This window comes from Delphinapterus leucas, chromosome 18 (genome assembly GCF_059928025.1).
Source record: "Delphinapterus leucas isolate spDelLeu-1000000601 "Yukka" chromosome 18, BTC_Dleu_Yukka2, whole genome shotgun sequence".
Classification (NCBI taxonomy): domain Eukaryota; kingdom Metazoa; phylum Chordata; class Mammalia; order Artiodactyla; family Monodontidae; genus Delphinapterus; species Delphinapterus leucas.
In genome coordinates, this window is record NC_143146.1 from 65,261,967 (window position 1) to 65,283,924 (window position 21,958).

The 21,958-nt window shown below is 41.9% G+C and overlaps 2 protein-coding genes across 7 annotated transcripts in view; one reads left to right on the forward strand and one right to left on the reverse strand.

The window, feature by feature from the left end:
- The window catches only part of STOML3 (stomatin like 3), a 28,318-nt gene extending 18,862 nt beyond the window's left edge, over positions 1–9,456 (forward strand). Inside the window, 1 exon segment of the mRNA XM_089899658.1 lies at positions 1–9,456. Within this exon segment, the coding sequence (XP_089755784.1) occupies positions 1–82 (82 nt within the window). The 3' untranslated portion in view covers positions 83–9,456.
- Positions 9,457–9,474: 18 nt separating this feature from the next.
- The window catches only part of FREM2 (FRAS1 related extracellular matrix 2), a 163,572-nt gene continuing 151,088 nt past the window's right edge, over positions 9,475–21,958 (reverse strand). Inside the window, exons 22-25 of one of the 6 annotated variants that reach the window (XR_016388715.1) lie at positions 20,651–20,838; positions 19,933–20,079; positions 15,002–16,980; positions 9,476–13,047 (exon numbers count right to left, since the gene is read on the reverse strand). Coding sequence is in view for 4 of the 6 variants with exons in the window: in XM_089899653.1 (XP_089755779.1) it covers positions 16,471–16,980; positions 19,933–20,079; positions 20,651–20,838 (845 nt within the window). In the remaining 2 variants the exon portion in view is untranslated. Of the gene's footprint in view, positions 16,981–19,902; positions 20,080–20,650; positions 20,839–21,958 lie in introns of those variants that run through there. The other 5 variants (XR_016388714.1, XM_089899653.1, XM_022574706.3 and 2 more) reach the window with 5 other exon arrangements.

A 21,958-nucleotide genomic window follows, 5' to 3' on the forward strand; every position in this document is an offset into this window, starting at 1 on the left:
GTTTCCTCTGCCCATGAATGTACTAGAGGGCATTGGTGGCATCAGCTACAATAACCACAAGAAGGTCCCTAACAGAACCTGAGACCCTCCTGCTGCAGCCAGCCATTGCTTAGGGAGGCATATCTGTTCCTATGGAGACCAGCAGTTAGAAGTGTTGAGAATTTCAACACTATTTAGGCCCAGTAACTCTACAGCTGGAACAGCATTAGCAGGGAGATGCTATAGAGGCTATAAAAAAAGAAAAAGAAAAAGAAAAAAGAAGGGCCATATACTACTTTTATTTTTAAGAACATAAAAGTACTTTGCATTATTCTTATGAGAATCAGTGAGTAGGTGTCCCTGACTTAGAGCAGGAACTTTCTTGTAGTAGCTGGGGGAAATTACTTTTTAAAAAATTTATTTATTTATTTTATTTATTTATTTTTGGCCACATTGGGTCTTCGTTGCTGCGCGCGGGCTTTCTCTAGTTGCGGAGAGCCGGGCTACTCTTCATTGTGGTGTGCAGGCTTCTCATTGTGGTGGCTTCTCTTGTTGCAGAGCACAGGCTCTAGGTGCATGGGCTTCAGTAGTTGTGGCATGGGGGCTCAGTAGTTGCATCTCGTGGGCTCTAGAGCGCAGGCTCAGTAGTTGTGGTGCACGGGCTTCGTTGCTCCATGGCATGTGGGATCTTCCCAGACCAGGGCTTGAACCCGTGTCCCCTGCATTGGCAGGCGAATTCTTAACCACCGCGCCACCAAGAAAGCCCCAGAATTACTTTTTAATGGGTTTAAGAAGCACTCTAGATAATCTGCAAAGTAACACATATTTCCACTAGCTATTTGCTGTATAATTCCAAAGTGATTATTGGCTAAATTTCCAATACTTAGCTATTTGCTTCCTAATTCCAAAGTTGGCTAAATTTATTATTGGCTAAATTTCCAATCGTTACAGCAAAACCCCACAATGCTTAAAATTGTGATTGATTTTGATGTTAAACACACTATCGTGTGTAAAATAGATAGCTAGTGGGAACCTGCGGTATAGCGTGGGGGGCTCAGCTCGGTGCTCTGTGATGACCTACGTGGGTGGGATGGGTAGGAGGGAGGTCCAGGAGGGAGGGGATATATGCGTACACATAGCTGATGCACTTCGTTGTACAGCAGAAACTAACACAACATTGTAAAGCAATTATACTCCAGTAAAAAAAAAAAAAGAGAAAAATATAAGTAATATATAATTCAGAAATCCCCTAGAAATACTAATTTTATAGAAGCTTTCTAATTATTTGGAAGACTAATCATTTAGTAAAAATAAAGATTATTCCACCTGAAGAAAAAACAAAAGACTAACGGCTGCAAATTTATCACCACCTCCTCTAGGCAGATTGCATTCAACTCTCTGGTTGTGTGTCATCCTGCTGGGACTGGTGGCCAATCTCAGCCTCCCAGCACCTTTGTCACAGGGTGAGACAAGGCATAAGGAGGCTGCAAGCTCCAGTCAGTTTATTTGCTTACAAGTGAGAACGCTTGTAAAAGGTTTGGTTGGTAGAAATCCCTGGGGAACATTAGCCTGTGGACTTCATGTTTTCACTCTATCATTAGTCCCAAGAGCCCCAAGTCATCAAGAATAGTTTGCAAACTCTATTCTTCCTCTCTAAAAACCAAAAAAACAAAAAACCTCTTAAAAATAAAGAAGCCATAGAATGTGCATATATTTTCAAAATTGCTCTCTTGGAGATTATTTTGTTGCCATGGTGCAGTTTTCTTTCGGGATCCATTTTGAGCAATGGGCTAGAATTTTTAAAAGTTACCCGTTATTGAATGTCTGCCATGTGTGACACTGTGCTCAGTCCCATATGGATGCTAAGAAATATCCTTATTTTACAGATGAGAGAATGATGTCAAGAGGCTGAGTAACTTGTCCAGGGTCCCTCAGCTAGTGAACGTTGGGTTAGGATTGAAAACCAGGTCTGACTCCAAAGTTCTTGCTCTTAAACATCATTGAGTTTTACTGGGGGAACTGGGTGGAGGAGTGACAGAACCCTTGCACCGCCTTTTTGCCTTCAATACCAACCTTCAAGGTTTTAGAAGTCTGGGTGCCCACTATAGTTTTCGCTGTGTTTAGTCCTGTGAGAGCATGCACACACGTGCGCACATGAACCCCGACACACTCACACTCCCTTCCACACCCCCCCACACTCCTGGCATCACCCCTACCCTCACATCCCACCCCCTCCATCTACCCCCGTCTCCACTCACATCCCCTCCACGTGCTTCCCTCAACAGACAGGTACTATCTTCATATAAATGCAAAATGGGGATCCCACTCTACCTTTGGTTTTGTAACCTATTCTTCCCATGAAACCATATCATACTTGATAGGATTTTTGTTCAATTCACGGCTTATGAATTTTTCAGTAGATTCTACTGACTCTAGTACTCATTTTTTTTTTTTTTTTTTTTTTTTTTTTTTTTTTTGCGGTACGTGGGCCTCTCGCTGTTGTGGCCTCTCCCGTTGCGGAGCACAGGCTCCGGACGCACAGGCTCAGCAGCCATGGCTCACGGGCCCAGCTGCTCCGCGGCATGTGGGATCCTCCCAGACCGGGGCACGAACCCGTGTCCCCTGCATCGGCAGGCGGACTCTCAACCACTGCGCCACCAGGGAAGCCCTCTAGTACTCATTTTTAAACTCACTGACGTTCAAAGTTTTTTCTTACAGGGCAAATATTTGCACTTTAACAGACAAAAATGTAGCATAGTTCCTCCACGCCAGCCAGTATCTGGGTCCAGGAAGTCACACCAGGTAGACACTTCACCAGTGACCCTACGTCTCATGGACAGTGGTGCAGAGACTCAGCACAGGCCAGGGCAGCTGTGGCCCTGAGGAACACCTGAGCAGGGGGCCCTGCTTATACAAGGATATTTTGCTGCCCAAATCTTTTCCTAGCCAGTTCCAGCAGTCTTCAGTTATCCCTTCTTTGGGTTTCTGTGATGGCACTGAAAATGCAAATCTTTCCTGCCAGCATACAGCAAACTCTAAACTAGCGGCTCTCCCTGAAGGTCATCATTCTCTCACTCACTGGAACTCCTTTATCAAAACAAACAGCCTGCTCGCATCCCATGGGGTGGGATGGGGGTGTGAGAGCTCTAGCAGAATCTCCGGTCCGGCAGGTGTGGTTTGAAAACTCTCCAGAAGATTCAAATTGCTCTCCGCCTTCCAGCATTCAGCTTCATTAATTCCTTAGCATTACCGTAGGTCATTTACTATATTAGTTACTAAAGGCTGATTAAAGAGGGCTCCTTAGAAAGTAAGTATATCTGGGGGCAAAGGACTGTAGAAGAATCAGGAAAGGTCAGAGCCCTGCTGGAATGTGAGTGTCAAGGATGATATTCAAAATACAGTCACACTTGCCCCCAGAATAAGGCTCAAGTGTTTTTCTTCTGGCGAGGGAAGCTGGAAGGGAGGGCGGAGTTAGGAGGGAGAAATAATTGACAACTTCTTTGGAGAGAAGGAAGTGTCTAATCTTCTTGAGATGCAGTCCCAGCACCACCCCATTTAAGCCAGTGCAGAGGACCCCCTTCAGGTGGTTTTCCTGTTTTAACGACAGGCAAGGCGTGACACTGACCATACTGCTGAGGTAGAGTCTGAAGTCCCCCTTTGTTGCCCCAGGCATTGCCCCTTAGTTGCTGGGCCAATACAATTTCTAGTGGCTGTGGACATCGCAGGTACTGTTCACTAGTGTATTTGGCTGTGTGCAACCTTGGAACAGGGACCCCTGGAGAGGTGATCTCTTTCCAGAGTCTTAAATGGGAAATGGTAGGGGGGGGGCAAGCTCCCACTTGCTCTTTCTGTGATCCTCACTTACCTAATCACTCCCTCCTTCCCCTCTACCATCTCTCTGTCTCTCTCTCTCTTAACCCCCTTTTCCCACTGTCCTCTGTTACTAGAACAGGGTAAGTTCCCACCCCTTTCTCTTCCTGTCTGGATGTCTCTCACACAAAACTCTGTGATCTAGCCAGCGAAGCCTGGCCTTTAATGTCCTAAAGGGTGAAATAAAGCTACCATTACAGATGTTTATTAGATTTATCCAATGAAATGCACAGGTGTGTGGCCTGAGTTTGGAACAGAATTAAATGGGAGAGAGGCAGGGGCACGTGACACGCATTTTGCTGGTGATGATCTGGCAGGACAGCGTGGTTCTGCAGCCAATAATTTTGGTGGTCACTTCTTCATCTCTGGAGATTTTCAGACACTATATCATGTAAACCAGTATGTAACTGTAATGAGCAAGAACTATGTGTTCTATAATATCATCTAATACTCGGTTCGTGTTAAAATGTCTCCAATCTTCTTAAAAATATCTTTTTACCTGTAGGTTGCTTGAGTTAAGAATCCTAAGAGGGCTTTTGTTTCATTGGCCTATTTCACTTAATCTACACGTTCACAGCCCCTGTTTCTTTCTGTGTTTCATTGGCCTCTTAATTTCACTTAATCTACATGTTCACATCCCCTGTTTCTTTCTGTGCCCTTTGTTTGTTGGAGAAACTGGGTTGTTTGTCCTCTAGACGTAAACTGGTTAATTAGATCTGGAAGCGTGATTCCATTCAGGACCAGTTTTTGGCAAGAGCATGTGTAGCCCAGCATGTCCTCCTGGATCCCATCAGGGCACACTCAGCGTCTGGCTGTCTCACTTGGTGATGCTGACTGAGTCACCAGCTGTTCAGTTCCCCATCGATACTTCTTGTTTTTTTTTTTCTTTAATTTAATTTTATTTTTGGCTGCATTGGGTCTCCGTTGCTGCGCGCCGGCTTTTCTCTAGTTGCGGCGGGCAGGGGCCCCTCTTCGTTGTAGTGCGTGGGCTTCTCATTGAGGTGGCTTCTCTTGTTGCGGAGCGTGGGCTCTAGGCACGCGGGCTAAGTAGTTGTGGCTCACGGGCTCAGTAGTTGTGGTTCGTGGCTGGCGGGCTCTAGAGCGCAGGCTCAGTAGCTGTGGCACACGGGCTCAGTAGTTGTGACTCGTGGCTGGCGGGCCCTAGAGCGCAGGCTCAGTAGTTGTGGCGCACAGGCTTAGTTGCTCTGCAGCATGTGGCATCTTCCCGGACCAGGAATCGAACCCATGTCCCCTGCATTGGCAGGCGGATTCTTAACCACTGTGCCACCAGGGAAGCCCCCAATCAATATTTCTCATAACATTTTTAGCATCTATTTTGCCCAGTTACAGTATTCTCATTGAGTTGCAAATGGTATTTTTTCTAATTCAATCTTTCTCAGATCTTCTCCTGAAAGTCTCTTATAAAGGAGAAACTTCTTTCATTAACTATATGGTTATTCAACAAAAACTTGAGAATCTACCATATGCTTGGTCACTATTAAGTACAAAAACCAATTTTTTATATTGACCTTACTCCTTAGTCTTAACCTGTGCCCTCAGAGTTCTTCATAGTCTAGCCACAAACTTCCTATCTGTCTCATCCCTTGTCTCTAATTAAACATCTAATTGATAAGTTGCTCAAAACTGATCAGACAGCTTATAAATTAAGCCTGCCTCTGGGTTCTCTTAGTCCAAACCCAACCCATCCATTAGTCTCAAATCTCCGTTGAAGTCTTCCTCGGTACACCTGCAGACCCCTTCCCTGTCTTCCATGGCACATACATGTCCTGGTTATTTACTGACATCTCACACCGATGTATTTAACTGATGCTCATCGTATGCTAAGTCTGGCTTCCTCACTTGACCCTAAGCTCCTTGAGGCCTCTTAATGGACTCAGTCTTACTCATTTAGCAATAACATATCCGTCCCTGATATGTAAAATGTAGATCACATGAATCTTCTAATTCGGTACAGAATCCATATGGTAGGTTGCCAACATGTGGGATCCAAATGGTGCTGATAAATAACATGAAACATCAGAAAGACAGCGAGGTCCTAGGAAGGCAGACAATGGAAGGAACCCCTCGCAGCCTTTTCTTTTTAATGAGTAATAGGAAGAAATGTAATTGAGTGGAGATTTGAAGATAATGATACTGTAGTATTTCATCAGGAGAATTTTTGTGAAAATGTATTTCTTTGAATCCAGCCTAATCCAGAGTCCACATTGATCCCAGTGTATATCCCTGGATTTTATGCAGTCAATAAAATTATGGTAAATGTCTATAGGCCAGAATGTCTTGGTGTTCTCTAGGATTCTGTCAAAATGGAATCCATTTTCTGATCAAATATCATATAATGCCATTTATCCCCTCTTTGAAATATGTGTGATATACCTAAGAAATAGAATAAAAATTTTCTTTCTGAAGTCAGCTTACAGAATAGTTGAACTAACCCTGTGGCTTTTTCTTTGTCTTTTTATTGAGTTTCTTAAGGAAACAGTAATATCTCTAGACAGATTGTCTCTTAATAAAAGTCAGGACTGCTTGACTGATGTTGGGAAATCTGGAATCTGGGAAAACATGAGATAAGACTCCAGATGCTCCATTAACTGGTGTTACAGAGAATCATAAACTCGCCCTCCTTCCTGCAGGGGTGGAACCCTACCTCAGCCTTTGTCTCTGAACCTATGGGCTTGTTAATCCGCCGCAGAAAGGCCGGGCGCTCAAAACTAAGTCCAGGAGAGAGAACACAACTATTAAATATTTCCAGAAGTTGTTTCATCTTTTTTTTTTTTTAATCAGCCAAGATAGAAATTCCTCTGTCAAAATAATTTTTGCTTGCTTGTAACTTTGTAGTATCTGTTAGAAAAGGGAGAAATCCCTCCTCAGTGCTCCAAATCACAAAAGAAAAATGTGAATTGGATGACATCCCTGTCAATTATCTTAGGTATAAAAGAGGGAGGCAAGACACCTTTAGAGAGAGAAGCACAGGCCACAGTACATTTGAGGAGCTTGACTCTGTGTTAATATTTGTCTGTCCCTCCATGTAGTGGCAGGGGCAGGATGGGGCTTATCTCCAATTTGTTTTTTGTTTTTTGTTTTTTTTTTTGACCTTTAAGTTAAAGAAGAAAGTCAATTCACTAGCAGATTGTGGGGAAAACAGCAATTCCAGGAAATATGATCAGTAATTAATGTTACTTTGGGTAGAAATTCAAGCTGAATTGAAAATCCCCTATGACTGTTTCTTGGCTATTTGGACATTGTATTCATTGCCTTATAAAGACAACTGATTTATTAATTAGTAAGTTTGGCAAAAGGGCCTCCCCTGTTCACTGGCCAAAAATTCACTCATTTCAGATTTCCTCTGAAACATTAAAAAAGGCCCATCCAGCCACCTGCTACCCACCCCCCCAACCCCACGTCTTGTTTCTCTGCTCACAACTCCTAGGAACTTCCAGTGGCTGGACTGAGGGCCTGGGGGACTGGACACAACTGGGACAGAAAACTCCTCATTTCTTCTCACAAACTTTGCTTTTCCTTCTTTTACCTTTTGCTGAGGGATTTGAGTGCTATTTGCGAGGAGGAAAGAAATAGTCTAAAATTTTTATCAGTTTGACTTTGGTTTTGAAGGTCTTTGTGCTTATTGCTGTGATTTGGAGTATAATTAAATATCTTGGAAGTTGAGATGAAAAGATCCTAGCTCTTCTTCTAGAATCTACTTAACTCTGCCCTTACGACAGAGTCAAAGAGGACTAATCAATTCCTAGCCATTTATGCCTTTCATATGCAAACCAAACAATTCAGAGCTAACCCCACCGCCTCCTTTATCTGGCCCTCACACCCTGGGCCATACCACCTGCCCTCATCACCCTAGCGCCAGGTACCAGATAATTAGGGACAGCTCAGTGTCCCAGGGCCCAGCAAAATGATTCAAACCAGCAACTCCTAAACCGCTTACCTGCCTCACCCATTCCTTCCCATGGAAACCACGATAAAGGCTCTTGCCTGCACTTTGCCTTTGCTCCTTTTGCCTCCTGATTTTGCTTTAATTAATTAATTTATTTTTGGCTGTGTTGGGTCTCTGTTGCTGCGCGAGCGGGGGCCATCTCTCGCTGCGGTGTGCGGTCTTCTCACCGCTGTGGCCTCTGTTGTTGCGGAGCACAGGCTCCAGAGCGCAGGCTCAGTAGTTGCGGCACACGGGCCCAGCTGCTCCGCGGCATGTGGGATCCTCCCGGACCAGGGATCGAACCTGTGCCCCTTGCACTGGCAGGCAGATTCCCAACCACTGCGCCACCAGGGAAGTCCTTTGCCTCCTGATGTACACTGTTGCTCCCCTAGGGCCCTGGTGGTGCACGCAGTGTGCCAGCTCCTCTTGGGATCTGTGAGTATAACTAAGCTATCTTTTCAATGGCAGTTGTCTCTTGACCTGTTGGCCGTGTCGTACCTGAATTATAATAAAACTTAGGTTTAAAAACACCAAGTCATGAGCCTGGGGTCCTCATCTCCATAGAAGGAGGGCTCATCTCCAAGGAGATGAATTAGAGAATTCATCCACACAGAGCAGACCCCTGTTTTAATGTACAGAAAATGCCCTGGAAAGAATATGCTGTGTAGGTCGTTCCAACAGAAAATCATCCATCTGTAAATTATAAACAAAGCTTCTTTGATTCAGGCCACTGCCTTTGAGGCCTTCTCTTCTGCCACTTGGGTATCAGCAGTGCCTCTTGCGATTTAGCGGTCTCTCTAGAATTCAAGCCAAACGGTGGCAGTGCTGTGGAAAGGGATGGGGGTCCTCATCAGAAGTGGCAGAACGACGTCAGGCCTCAGCTCTCATGTGTTCTAATGCAGCCTATGTGTTTCTGACTCTTTGTCTTCTGAACGGTTTCAACTCTGAGGAAGGTCTGGGGAAATGTTCTGACCTTTTTTTGCCGATACCCTTCTCCAAATATTCTTCCCCTGGTGAGTACCCTGCATGCATCTCTGACCTGCCCCAATTTCCTTTGGATATAATCTTATTCTGTCCAGTAACCTTCTCTACTACCTTTTGTCACTTTGCTAGTCACATGTAAATTTCTAGGATGAGATCTTAACATCCTGAAATGCTTTGGGAGCTGCTGGGAATAGGATTTTCAAAGCTTCCTATCAAACTTCCTCTGGGGCAGTTTCCTGGCTTGGGGGGCTGTTAGGGAGGAATCAGTAGTCTCGGCAGAGCCTGACTCTGCTCCTGGTGACTTTTTTTCTAGTCAGGTCCACTTTGACTAAATCTGGTTTGGGGGCTTTTCCTTTAAATTGGGTGCCTGTGTGCTGGTTGTGACTTTCTGGCAGGGAGATCCTACCTTCCACCGTCAATATTCTGGTGGGGCTGGATCATGAATCTTCCTTTCCTTGGTTCCCTTCCCCAACATCCTGGAGGTCAGGCTTTGTCCCACGCAGCTTGGAAATTTCCCTACCACACACACCTTCTTTTTCTCCTATGGTGAGGACTGATTGAGCCACACATTTCTGTTGCTGATCGCAACATTTTTGCTAAAACATGACCATTTCTCCCCTGAGCCTTGGAAGTGCCGGAAGAGCTTTGACAGGATTTCTTCCCCCCCCCCCCCCGCCTCCCCCCCCCCCCCCCGACTCCACCTTCTTTTGTGTATTTTGCCCCTTTGGGGGGATTTGTCTTCAACAGTTATAAGGGGCTGTCTTTGCATTTCCTTCTGGTGTTAAATTAAAATACGAATTAATTTAAAATTAATAAATGATTAATTTAAAATTAATCAAATGATATTAAAAATAAATCAAGTAATGATTGAGTTAGGTTAACTTTGCATAAAAATGACTAGTCTCCTTGGCAGTAAAGACACCCGGCAATAGATCAGATCAGTTGATTCATCCTCACCAGTGTAGCCGGGCAGTTTCAGAGCTTAGCAAGGTCTTATCACCCTGCTCCCCGGGACAAAATGTTAGTCACCTAAATATGTTGTTGCCTCTAACTCTACATTGCCCCTGTCTACAATGGGTAGGCGGACACTAGGACCCAGAGGAGCGCAACATTTTGCCACCTGCACTAAGGAGGTAGTGGGAGCACAGATCCCAGGGTGAAAGCCTGGAACCCAGTCTCTAGAACCAGAATGGGAATCACTGCCACTCATTGCAGACCACGGGGATTCTGTGATTTTAGTGTGAATGAAAGTTATAAAATGCACCACTATAACTTGGCCATTTTAACACTTTTATATTTATATGGGCTTTATTTATATTCAACGTGATATATTTTGAAGGAAAACAGGTGCAAGTGGTAGCAAGAATTGTTTTAGACGTGGATTTAAGACTGAATGGCTCCAAATTATTTGCATAATTGAATTCCCAGGGATAAACTTCAATATCGTGCAAATACGCAGCGCCCTAGTAAACAGATGAAAAAACACTAGACCCTGAATGTTTCTGAAGAATTCCCGTGGGAAAATCACAAAGGCTATTAAGTTCTGTGAATAATTCTATTACACACAGTTAGTCACTCAGTGGCTAGATAAATATAAATTTGCTGAGTGTTTCTGAGGGCGCTTGGTACAGAAGCAGGCACTTAAAATGATTATAAAACATACAATTCCTTGTCCAGGATAAAGATTTTTTTGTATAGACAAATGGGCTTAAAATACCTTGCCAAAAGCTTGAATTCCTGAGGCCACTGAGAAAGATTCTGCTTTGTACTTTTAGGAATCTGCTTAATGTGAGCCCCTACACAAATGTTCTCTTAGTCTTACCAGTAATTGCCTTTCTGTATTTTAAGTGATTTTTGTTACAATGGACTTGATTTTTAATGTTAGTCTTTAAAGTTTACATTTCTCTTTCCTTTCTTCTTTTTTAAGACATTTCCTATGTTACAGGGCCAAACATCAGAAAAAATAAATGTCTGTAGTAGAAGTTCACTTGGAGTGTTTAAGGAGCACGTAATCAGCGGAGGCCACGCCTGGGTAGTAGCAGAAGCCTTGTGCATCTGACTATCAATACTATCAATAACTATCAATAACTATCAATTAACTATCAATACTTCAACACTGTTAAGATTTTAATAATTTTTTTGCCATTTATTTCATCGCAAAGTGTTCAGTCATCCAAAACAACTTCATCTGTGTGACCTTTGACCTTTCATTCTTACTCAATTAAAGTCTTACAGGGATTTTTCCCTTTTACATCTTAAATGTCAGTGTTGAATCTCCACTGAGAGACAAGCAAGGCACAGACTGTCATCACATTATTCAACATGATGCTTTTGATTTTTCGCAGGAAGTTCTTTTTTTCCCTTCATCCAAAAGCCTGAACATTTTCTAAAGAAGGGCTACTGCGAAAACCCTGTGCTCACTTGCCAGCTTTCAGATGAATGAGAATGCTAATGATTTAGTGAAAATGGTAATGGTTTCAAAACTAAAAGGGAAACATTACTGGAAGAACGACAAATCTCAGAGAGAGAAAAAAACAAAGCCCATGAAAGAAAGAAGAAAGGAAAGCAAGAAAGGAAGGAAAAAGGAAAGAAAACAAAGTAAAAGTAGATGTTGTTGCTACAGCAGTTGTTTTTGATGTTGTCGTATTTGTTCTTTAGCAAAACACGATACTGAAGAAAATGCACACAAATGTCAGGGAAAAGAAAATAAATGCACTTGAAAGATCGGGAAGAAAGCAAAACTGTTTAAAAGTTTGTAAAGTCAGGCTTCCCTGGTGGCACAGTGGTTGAGAGTCCGCCTGCCGATGCAGGGGACACGGGTTCGTGCCGCGGTCTGGGAAGATCCCACATGCCGCGGAGCGGCTGGGCCCGTGAGCCATGGCCGCCGAGCCTGCGCGTCCGGAGCCTGTGCTCCGCAGTGGGAGAGGCCACGACGGTGAGAGGTCCGCGAACCGAAAAAAAAAAAAAAAGTTTGTAAAGTCAACATTCTCATTTTTCTCCCAATAAAATTAAAAGAGTCTCACATTAGTCTATTTTGCTTTATCAACTTTATTTCTAAAGACAGAATCGGCTTTCTTTCCCTATTTAAAATGTTTCTGTGTAATCTTTCTAGTAAAAACTGTAGGAAAATACCATGTACTTCTGTTTTAAAATCTCTTATCAAAATAAAAATAACTACCAAAGTCTCAAAGTATTATGTTCTTAACATCCAAGGATATGGAAACAAAGAGAAATAAACAGTGAGGAATATTTCGAACCTATGGAAGACATTTTCTAAGAATTCCTGTGTCATTACCATGTAATACTGGGATCAATTCTAGGAGAAAAATCTTAAGGAAACATTAACCTTTGAATTAATGTCAAAGAAACTCCCACTATAGTCTGTTTTTACAAATGACAATTGCGTTGACCTTGAAAATCTTCAAAATGGGCATTTTCGGGTAGAACTATGTTTTTTGGGTCGTTGTTTTCTCGAAATGAGTTGTTTGGCTGTTTTTTTATGCACGTGTGTGTGTGTGTGTGTGTGTGTGAGAGAGAGAGAGAGAGAGAGAGAGAGAGATAACAGTAGTATTTATAGTTTCTGGCCAAATGATACATTTCTAAGCCTTGACAAGTTGGAATGTGGAATCTTTGAGTTCCCTTCATTTGCCATATGGTGAGTGAAGACACCTGTTTTCATCCTTTTATTATTGCTATCATGGCTAGAAAAAAAGTGAAAGTTTCAAAGAACCATAATGTGCTTGTTTTCAAATTAATACAATTATGTAAATTTCTAATTTGTAAACCATTTGCATCTTAAAAAACTTTTGTTCTCCTATTAAAGGAATAAGTTGGTTTTTAAGTTGATACTAAATAGATATTTTCAAAGCAGTAGCTGAAATCAGATTTCCAACTTTTAAAATCTAAATGTCATTACATTTCACTCTGTTGTTACTCTTAATTTAATTTCTCAGTTGGGGGCTGCTTTAGCCTTTAGCACTGATTTGTATGAGGAAAGGCTCTCTGTGGGTTTTACACAGTTCTGTTCTCATTTTAAAAATTGACTTTGGAGTTGGTACCTTGGAAAATAATTAGAGGTAAGATGACTTGATAAAGAGGCTCTTTTGCTGCTTCCAGAGCTGAATCCCCTCACAAGAGTTGGTCCTCTTGTCACAAATGCTGTGCAGAAGTATGGCAGCAGAATTCCAGCTGACCTGTCCTCATGTTGTTCACGCATTGTGATGCTTGTGAAAGAGTGGACTTCAGGAGGTGCTGGTGAGGTTACAGAACTAGAAGAAGAGTTTAGGTGTTATATCCCATTCTTGGAATAAAGGGGGTCTGTCTTCCATCAAGAGGAAAAGAATATGCAGGGCCACCTACATCTCTGCAATGTACTTTCTCTGAGTGGGTTTGCAAAGGATGATTCCATTAAATTACTGATTTGAAATCTTTTGTATTAGAGTTGTGTTCAGAATGATCCCTAACATGTGGGGTTCCTTAGATGGAGAAGAGTAGACTCTACAGCTGGTCCTCTAGAGAGATTTTTAAATTGTAGTTCACAGATGTGCCTGGTGTGTTGTTTGTCCAGGAGAGAAACCAATACAAATCCTGATCCCTTTAGTCCAAAGAAAGAGCCACATTTGACGGCAACCTGCCCGAGGGCAGGGAGAGTAGCTTGGTTTCCATGTAATCTCTCAAAGTGGCTAATCCTAGGGGAGCATTTGGTAAACATTAACTGAGGGAATTAACTGAAATAAATAAAACCATTGTTAAAACACAGTTAGATGTTTTCATGTGTCATGGTTCATATACCAGGTGAGCCACTAAAGCTTAATATTGTTTTGTGTTTACTATATAATGTCAACAAGACCTTGTTTTCATTGGAGTCAGAAGCCATGAGTATCTAAGGAGCTATTACTGCTTATATCCTGTCCTCCATGGAAGTTATTTTATGTATTTATTCTGATTGTACCAGAATAATTCTCTAAAAACAAAATATTGAAACTAAGGATCTGTTTTATTGCACAACAAAGCATTGTGTTTGATTCTTTCTTCCACTAAAAAGAGTTTTTGATTAAATGTCTATTAAGTCACATATTCAGTACATAAATATTAAGAAAATGATGCAGAAATCCAAGCTTACACTTAAGAAACTCTGCTTAATTCCTACAGACTCTCTTTTTTCACTGGGAGGAAAGGAAGGAAGAAGAGAAGAGGGAGAGAAAGAGAGAAGGAGATGGGCAGAGAGGGAGAGACTTTTCTTTGTTAGGAAAGGATGTGTCCTGTACTGTATAAGCACTCCAATTCATCCAAAGTCGTCTCATTAGAACAACTCACTGTAGAGAGAAGTTTGGTAAAAGCCAGCCTGGCTCAAAGGCTCAAAATAGACTTCTTGTAGTGATGCTTCACTGATAACATATTTAGTCACAGAGACCCCTAAGGCTGTATGACAGTCAGGCTCAGAAGCATTTAACTACTAACATAACATAAAGTCAACCTAGAGGACTTAGGTTCTAACAGTCTACACACACCAAATCCAACGGTTAAGTAGTAAAAGGTCCACACGCTATTCGAAGTTGCTTAAGTCATGCTCATTCCTATACAAGTTACGAGGTAGCCAAAGAAGTAGCTAAGCATCTTACCAGAGGGCAAAGCAAAAGAAAAGGGGATCATTAAGAAAGTATTAATGTTTATTTGATAAGTGATCTCCTGGGTTATACAGTACTTTCTCTTTATATAAGTCCTTTGGGAGACCTTGAAGTTGTAGGTGGCATTTGTATATTTCCCAATGGAAGGAGAAGACGGTCTACTCTATCCTTTAAAAGACTTCGAATGTCAAGTGCAGAGCTGCCCCAAAGAAGAGAGGCAAGTATTGGATACATTTGGCCTCTCTCCCAGCACCAGTGTCGCTTCCCTTTTTCAATCAAGAGATGGTTGGTACTCACAGACACCGAGCTGGAAATGACTGTATGACCCGAGGAGAGGTTAGCCTTCTAAAAATCTCCATTCCACCAGGACGTCCAGCTTGGCCAGGTTGTAACTAGAAATGAAAGAGGACCCCAGGCAGCACTTGAGGGTTACTCTTTAGGTCGGGTTCTTTTTCTCCTGACCTTATTTTCGTTTGAAATACATTTACTAGCTTTTGGAAGATTGGTCACTAAACTACTGACATTTTCCCTTTCCGATCGAAAATTCTGCTATTTGATGCAAGCACATTTCTTAGAAAGACAATGAGAAGCTTACCGAGCAAGCTCACTCAAGTTCCTTGGTTTTGAACACTGCAAGCAGTATTACAAGTTATATTTTTAGGTACTGAGATGGGCCACACCACATCAGTTCACTGAACTGAAGATGCCAGAGAGTGAAGTTTTCTTCTTTGATCAAAGAATATGATCGGGACTTCCCTGGTGTTCCAGTGGATAGGACTTTGCACTTCCACTGCAGGGGGCACAGGTTCGATTCCTGGTGGGAGAACTAAGATCCCGCATGCTGCGTGGCATGGCCAAAAAAAAAAAAAAAGAATATGATCAGGGATGCTGGCCACCTCTAAGATCATCTCTGGAATGACGGTTGAAGGGATTTCCATCGTTTGGACCAGGTGTCTATTAGAAAGCTAATAAAATGTCTTCTGGACAAATTGAGTTTTGGACCTTGCTGTGTGATGCTGTTGTGAGGGTTAAACTCATGTGTCATTGTTAAAATGTTCTTTTATTCTGTAAAGTATAGGTAAGAGGCACTTTGGTTAAACATATTATATTAATAAATACCACTTTCTCCCTTCACCATCAGAATGATATTTGTCCTGATCATTTATGGGTTCAATACTGCAAACATCTAGGCTCAGTTCTTAAAGAACATTGTCTTGTAAATGTGAATCTAACTCTATGGCATTTCTTCATCATCAAAATGTCACCAACCCTCTCCGATGAGCACCAATACCGTATTATCATGCAAGAATTCTATTTCTGACCAGGTACCTGAACAGAGCAGTCACTCTTCAGCAATCTTCTCCAGACTTAACATATTCTTTGGTTTAATTTAAAATTAAATAAGCAAATGAAACAAGAAGGGTCCGACGAAGATGAGAAGCAATCCAAATTGAAGTGAGTAGGTTACTGTCCCTCTGTCTTTCCTTCCACTCTCTCTCCAGTAGGAAAAAATGTGATTTGTGGGCTGAGCTAGCCTCGGTCTAATTCCATGCTGTCTTCGCCTGTTAGAAAACTTGTCACAATAAACAGTGTATCATCATTCTTCGAGACAACCAATTAAAACCTTTTTAGTAATAAACTGTTATACAATGAATAAACAACGTGATAATCGCACCTTCAGGACATACTAATATAGCAACAATAGACTCCTCTTAAACTTCTGAAGGGGTCTGTTAGCACCGTTGAATAGGTTCATCTCTACTGTGTAGAGAAAATGCCTAAGGTGAGAAGTACATTCCTCACCGTCCATCTATGGCTCTGTGTACATCCGGATACATACTTGATGCCTTCTGGGCAAGAGGAAAGATGTGGTCTGTGGTCTGAATTTGTCCTTTGATGCCTGAACGAGTGGACAGCATGCAAATCAAAGTTCACTAGTACAGTCAGGTCCTCTGAGCAGCTTTGTCACAGAAGTCCCCAATTCTCTGCTGTTGACAGAAGCACTGGGTTTCCATTGTCTTTTCCTGCGCACTTGAGGAAAAGGCTGAATTCCACCTGTGGCCGTCAAACCTCTGAGCTGTCGCTGCGATGGCCCCGTGGGGGCATCATGGGCTCGGTGCTGCCGGAGCCCTTGGGGGTGTCCTTTCTTCTGCCGCTCTTGCCCTGGCGCATCATCACTGCCATGGCAGTGAGGCAGAGTGCAAGGAGTCCCACCGCGACGCCTCCCACCACCGTGACCAGGCTGACCTCAGAGGTGGGACGGTTGAGCTCCCGCGGAAGGACGCCGTCAGGAGGAACCCTCCCCTGGGGGATCTGCTTCCTGCTGCTGCGGTCCAGGGCGATGTGCTGGATGTTTGTTCCTCGGTTGTTTTCAGCCCCGATTTCCCACACCAGCGGGGGTGTGCTCCTGATTTCCCTCTTCTTCCGGCTCTTGGAAGTTGCCTGGGGCTTCCCTTTACTCACCAGAGAGTGGTACTGGTACTCCACGCTTCGTTTGCCAAGGCCTCGATTGGCGTTGTCTTTGGATCTTACTGTGTAGATGGTGTGTATGTACCATTCTCGACCCAGAGAGACCTAGGAAACACAACTCTATTCATCAGAAAATTAAAGCCTATCCCGACCTAAAAATTCACGACGCTGCAAGAGAAACTCATGGCACAGATAATAATCATTTAACTTAGTCCGCAGAACTCACATCTGTAATATTTTTACACGTGTCGTATGCGCAAGGCTTTGTGTAAAGCGCTCTATAAACTATGCCGTGCAGCTCTTAAGGGAGCACGTGGTGGTAAATATTTGGTAAGCTATGACTTGTCAGAGCTGCAGAGAACTCCGGATCACACAGTCTAACTTACTCATTTAAAAGATGAGCGAATGACACAGATATAGAGCGTAAACCAGTGGTTACCAGTGGGAAGGGAGGGGGCGCAATATAAGGGTACAGGAGTGGGAGTACAAACTATTGGGTATAAGACAGGTTCCAAGGATTCATTGTACAACATGGGGAATACAGCCAATATTTTGTAATAACTGTAAATGGAGAGTAACCTTTTAAAAATTGTACAAAAATTAAATAGTAAAAAATAAGTAAATGAGAATACGTAGCAGTTAAGTGACTTGCCTAAGGTCACTGAACTAGTTAGTATCAGAGGCAGGACTAGACTCAGACCTTCTGAACCTCAAGACTCTTTTCCAGTATGTCTTGCTGTGTATTTTACACATAAGGCCATAGAAAAGGTAAGCTTTTCTGCTTTTCAGGGTTTGTGAAAAGAAGGCATTTTCTGATGGCTCTTTGAAGCCTTCAGGATTTAGAAGAGGTCAAGTGCCTTCAGAGTTAACATTAAAAACAAAAACAAAACAAAACATACTTTAACTTAACTTCCTGTTTGAAAAGATTCAGAAGAACAGACATGCTTTCTCAAGCATCCTTCTTTACGAGGAATAAACATAACATATTTCTCCAGCCCACCCTGTCTGGACAATTTTCAGTAAACATCCTAAAAGATGCACTTGCTCCCCCAAGGATTCACAATGTGGACGCATCTCTGAATTTGTCTCATTTGTCTGCTCAGTGTTATGGTCTCCTGGGTCTCTTTCTACCTTCTATCTCTAGGTTAGAACTTTCTATCTTCGTTTATAAAGTATTTAAGAATAGAGATTCTATTACTCAGCCATAAAAAGAAATGAAGTTGAGTTATCTGTAGTGAGGCGGATGGACCTACAGTCTGTCATACAGAGTGAAGTAAGTCAGAAAGAGAAAAATAAATACCGTATGCCAACACATATATATGGAATCTGAAAAAAAAAAGAAAAGTTCTGAAGAACCTAAGGGCAGGACAGGAATAAAGACACAGACATAGAGAATGGACTTGAGGACACGGGGAGGGGGAAGGGTAAGCTGGGACGAAGTGAGAGAGTGGCATGGACATATATACACTACCAAACGTAAAATAGATAGCTGGTGGGAAGCAGCCGCATAGCACAGGGAGATTAGCTCGGTGCTTTGTGACCACCTAGAGGGGTGGGACAGGGAGGGTGGGAGGGAGACGCAAGAGGGAAGGGATATAGGGATATATGTATATGTATAGCTGATTCACTTTGTTATAAAGCAGAAACTAACACACCATTGTAAAGCAATTATACTCCAATAAAGATGTTAAAAAAATACAACCTGATTTAAAAAACAGGCAGAAGACCTGAGTAGACATTTTCCCAAAGAAGACATACAGATGGCCAAAAGGCACAGGAAAAGATGCTCAACGTCATTAATCATCTGAGAAATGCAAGTCAGAACCACAATAAGCTGTCACCTCTCACTGGTCAGAATAGCCATCATGAAAAAGAACACAAATAACAAGTGTTGGTGAGGATGTGAAGAAAAGGGAACCATTGTATACTGTTGATGGGAATGTAAATTGGTGAAGCCACTGTGGAAAACAGTATGGAGGTTCCTCAAAAACTAAAAATAGAACTACCATATGATCCAGCAATTCCACTCTTGGGTATATACCTAAGGAAAACAAACATATTTATTCTAGAAGATATATGCACCCCAATGTTCATAGCAGCACTATTTACAATAGCCAAGACATGGAAACAACCTAAGTGTCCATCAACAGATGAATGGGTAAAGAAGATGTGGTATATATATGTACAATGGAATACTACTCGTCCAGAAAAAGATTGAAATTTTGCCATTTGTAACAACATAGATGGACCTGGAGGGTATTATGCTCAGTAAAATAAGTCAGACAGAGAAAGACAACTACTGTATAATACCACTTATATGTGGAATATAAAAAATAAAACAAACTAGTGAATATAAGAAAACAGAAACAGACTCACAGATATAGAGAACAAAGTAGTGGTTACCAGTGGGGAGAGGAAAGCAGGGGAGGGACAAGATAGGAGTAGGGGATTAAGAGGTACAAACTACCATGTCTAAAATAAGTAAGCTACAAGGCTATATTGTACAGCACAGGGAATATAGCCAATATTTTATAATAACTATAAATGGAGTATAACCTTTAAAATTGTGACACTATGTTGTACCCCTGAAACTTTATTCTATTTCAAAATAAATTTCTTTATATTAAAAAAAAAGAATAGAGATTCCTGGGCTGTGCACAGTTGTTTCTCTGAGTCCAGCAGTTCACACAAGATCACTCTTATAAAGGTGGTCATAAAAAGTCAACCGAGAGGAGGTTTCGAACAATAAGAGCAGAGTTCCCAACCATCACATTTAGATTTATATTCTGGACTGAATAAGGGTCTTCATTACACGTAGACTTAAAATAACATGAATACATTAATAAACATAATAATAGCTAACATTTATGGAATGTTCACTCTGAGCCCAGGAGGGTCTGGTGTGGTTTACACGCGTTATTTTACTCAAAGTTCACGTTAACTCTACGGAATATGACAATTACTGCCTTCTACATGGGAGACATCTGAGGTGCTCAGATGTTAAGTAACTTGCATGTGGTTACACACCTCTTGTAAGTGACCTTGTTATTGGCCCACCTGAAAGAGTGGTGTTGAGTCGACTTTAAATCCATCGGATCCAGGCTGATTCACTAACAAGATAGCTTCAGGGTCATCCACTGCCAGTTTGGCGTTAAACAGGACATTTCCGAAACTGGTGGCTTGTGTCTCTGGCTGAGCTTTGTCCTTTAGGCAATAAGGAAAACGAGGATTGCTGTACATAATGCCAACTTTTGCAAATGCAGAAGGTTTTCCTATTAGTTTTGTGCAAGTACCAATTACAGTAAGTCCCCTACATATGAACCTTCAAGTTGCGAACTTTCAAAGATGCAAACGTGCATTCGCGTGTCCAATCACATAAATTAGTTCACGTCTCTGGGGTACATTGTCACGTGCGTGCATCCTCTACAAGTGGTTGTGTTTTCGTGTACTTTACAGTACTGTATAGAGTACGGTAGTGCAGTATCTTTATTTCAAGCCCAGGATGTCCAGAAACAAGCGTAAAAACAGCAGTGACGTAGCGGCTACAGTATAGCTGATTGTGTAAGTTGGGCATCTAGGCTAACTTTGTTGGACTTACGAACAAATTGGACTTACGCATGCGCTTTTGGAACAGAACTCATTCATATGTAGGGGACGTACCATAAAATGCCACCGTTTGATTTCATTTAAAAAGATGCTGTTGTTTTAAAACAGAAGACAAAAACAATTAGCTTTGAGTATCTACCCAGTTCATTGTTTGGGCCAAAGCACTTACCACAATTTTAAATCTATATAAGAGTGAAGGAGAGTCAGCCAAGCAACCATATTCTGCGTTCTTTGGATTATACTTGGGAACGTAGCCGTCAGCTCCGGTGCACAGGAACACCTTCTCAATGCTGCAGTAGAAGGAATCACCTAGATTCTGGACAGGATCCACCATGACCCGACCATAAATTGTATCGCCTGAAACAGAGACGTGGAAATGTTATTTCTGTTAAGTGATAAGGTATGTCTATGTGACACTGCAAACAGTTTGTGACGATAACGACACTAGAAAGCATTTCCTTCTCTTCCTAATCTGGCATCAAATGTTGAAGCCCTTTTTGCGTTAGCTTCAGGATCTGGTCCACTCCCAGGCCTCAGATGAGGCCACTTTGCAGACGACCAGAGGTACTGGAGATTTACTGACCCTCAACATGCTCAGCCTGTAGTGGGAATAACCTCAAGGCTTGGCCTATAATTTTTTTTTTTTCCAGACATAACTTTTTTCTGCTTTACAACGAAGTGAGTCAGCTATACATATATCCTCATATCTCCTCCCTCTTGCGTCTCCCTCCCATTGGCCTATAATTTAACATTCATAACATCCCTTGTGGTTAAAGTCCAGTTTACATAAGTATATTAGTTGCCGAGATATAGGCAAATCATTATAGAATAACACTAAAAGAGAAAACATCAATAAAAAGCTGAATTAGCTTTATTTGATTTTTAAATTAAAAAAAATTTTACTGAAGTATAGTTGATTTACAATGTTGTGTTAATTTCTGCTGTACAGCAAAGTGACTCCGTTATACATATATAATATATATTCTTTTTCATGTTCTTTTCCATTATGGTTTATCATAGGATATTGAATATAGTTCCCTGTGCTCTACAGTAGGACCTTGTTGTTTATCCATTCTGTATATACTAGTTTGCATCTGCTAATCCCAAACGCTTAATCCTTCCCTCCCCAAACCCAGCTTTATTTGATTTTGAAAGAGGGTTTAAGGAAACTCCCTGGTATTTCATCATCTCTTTCACAGCTACTACTGAACACCTACCATGTATACTAGGTATTTTGCTAGGTTCTGGGAATATACCACTAAACAAGACAGGCACAACCCTTGCCCATGAACTATATATTCTCATGTAGCTGCAGTATTGGTGTGTATGCAACTTGAAAAAAAACATTCAAGGAAAAAAATCCAGACTTGTTTCAAAAGTCATTTAGATAAGGGAAATAGAGGTTAACTTCCCCAGAATAAAAACCATCCTGTAACATATATCCAATTTCAGTGACCCCTCCCTGCCCAAATGATAA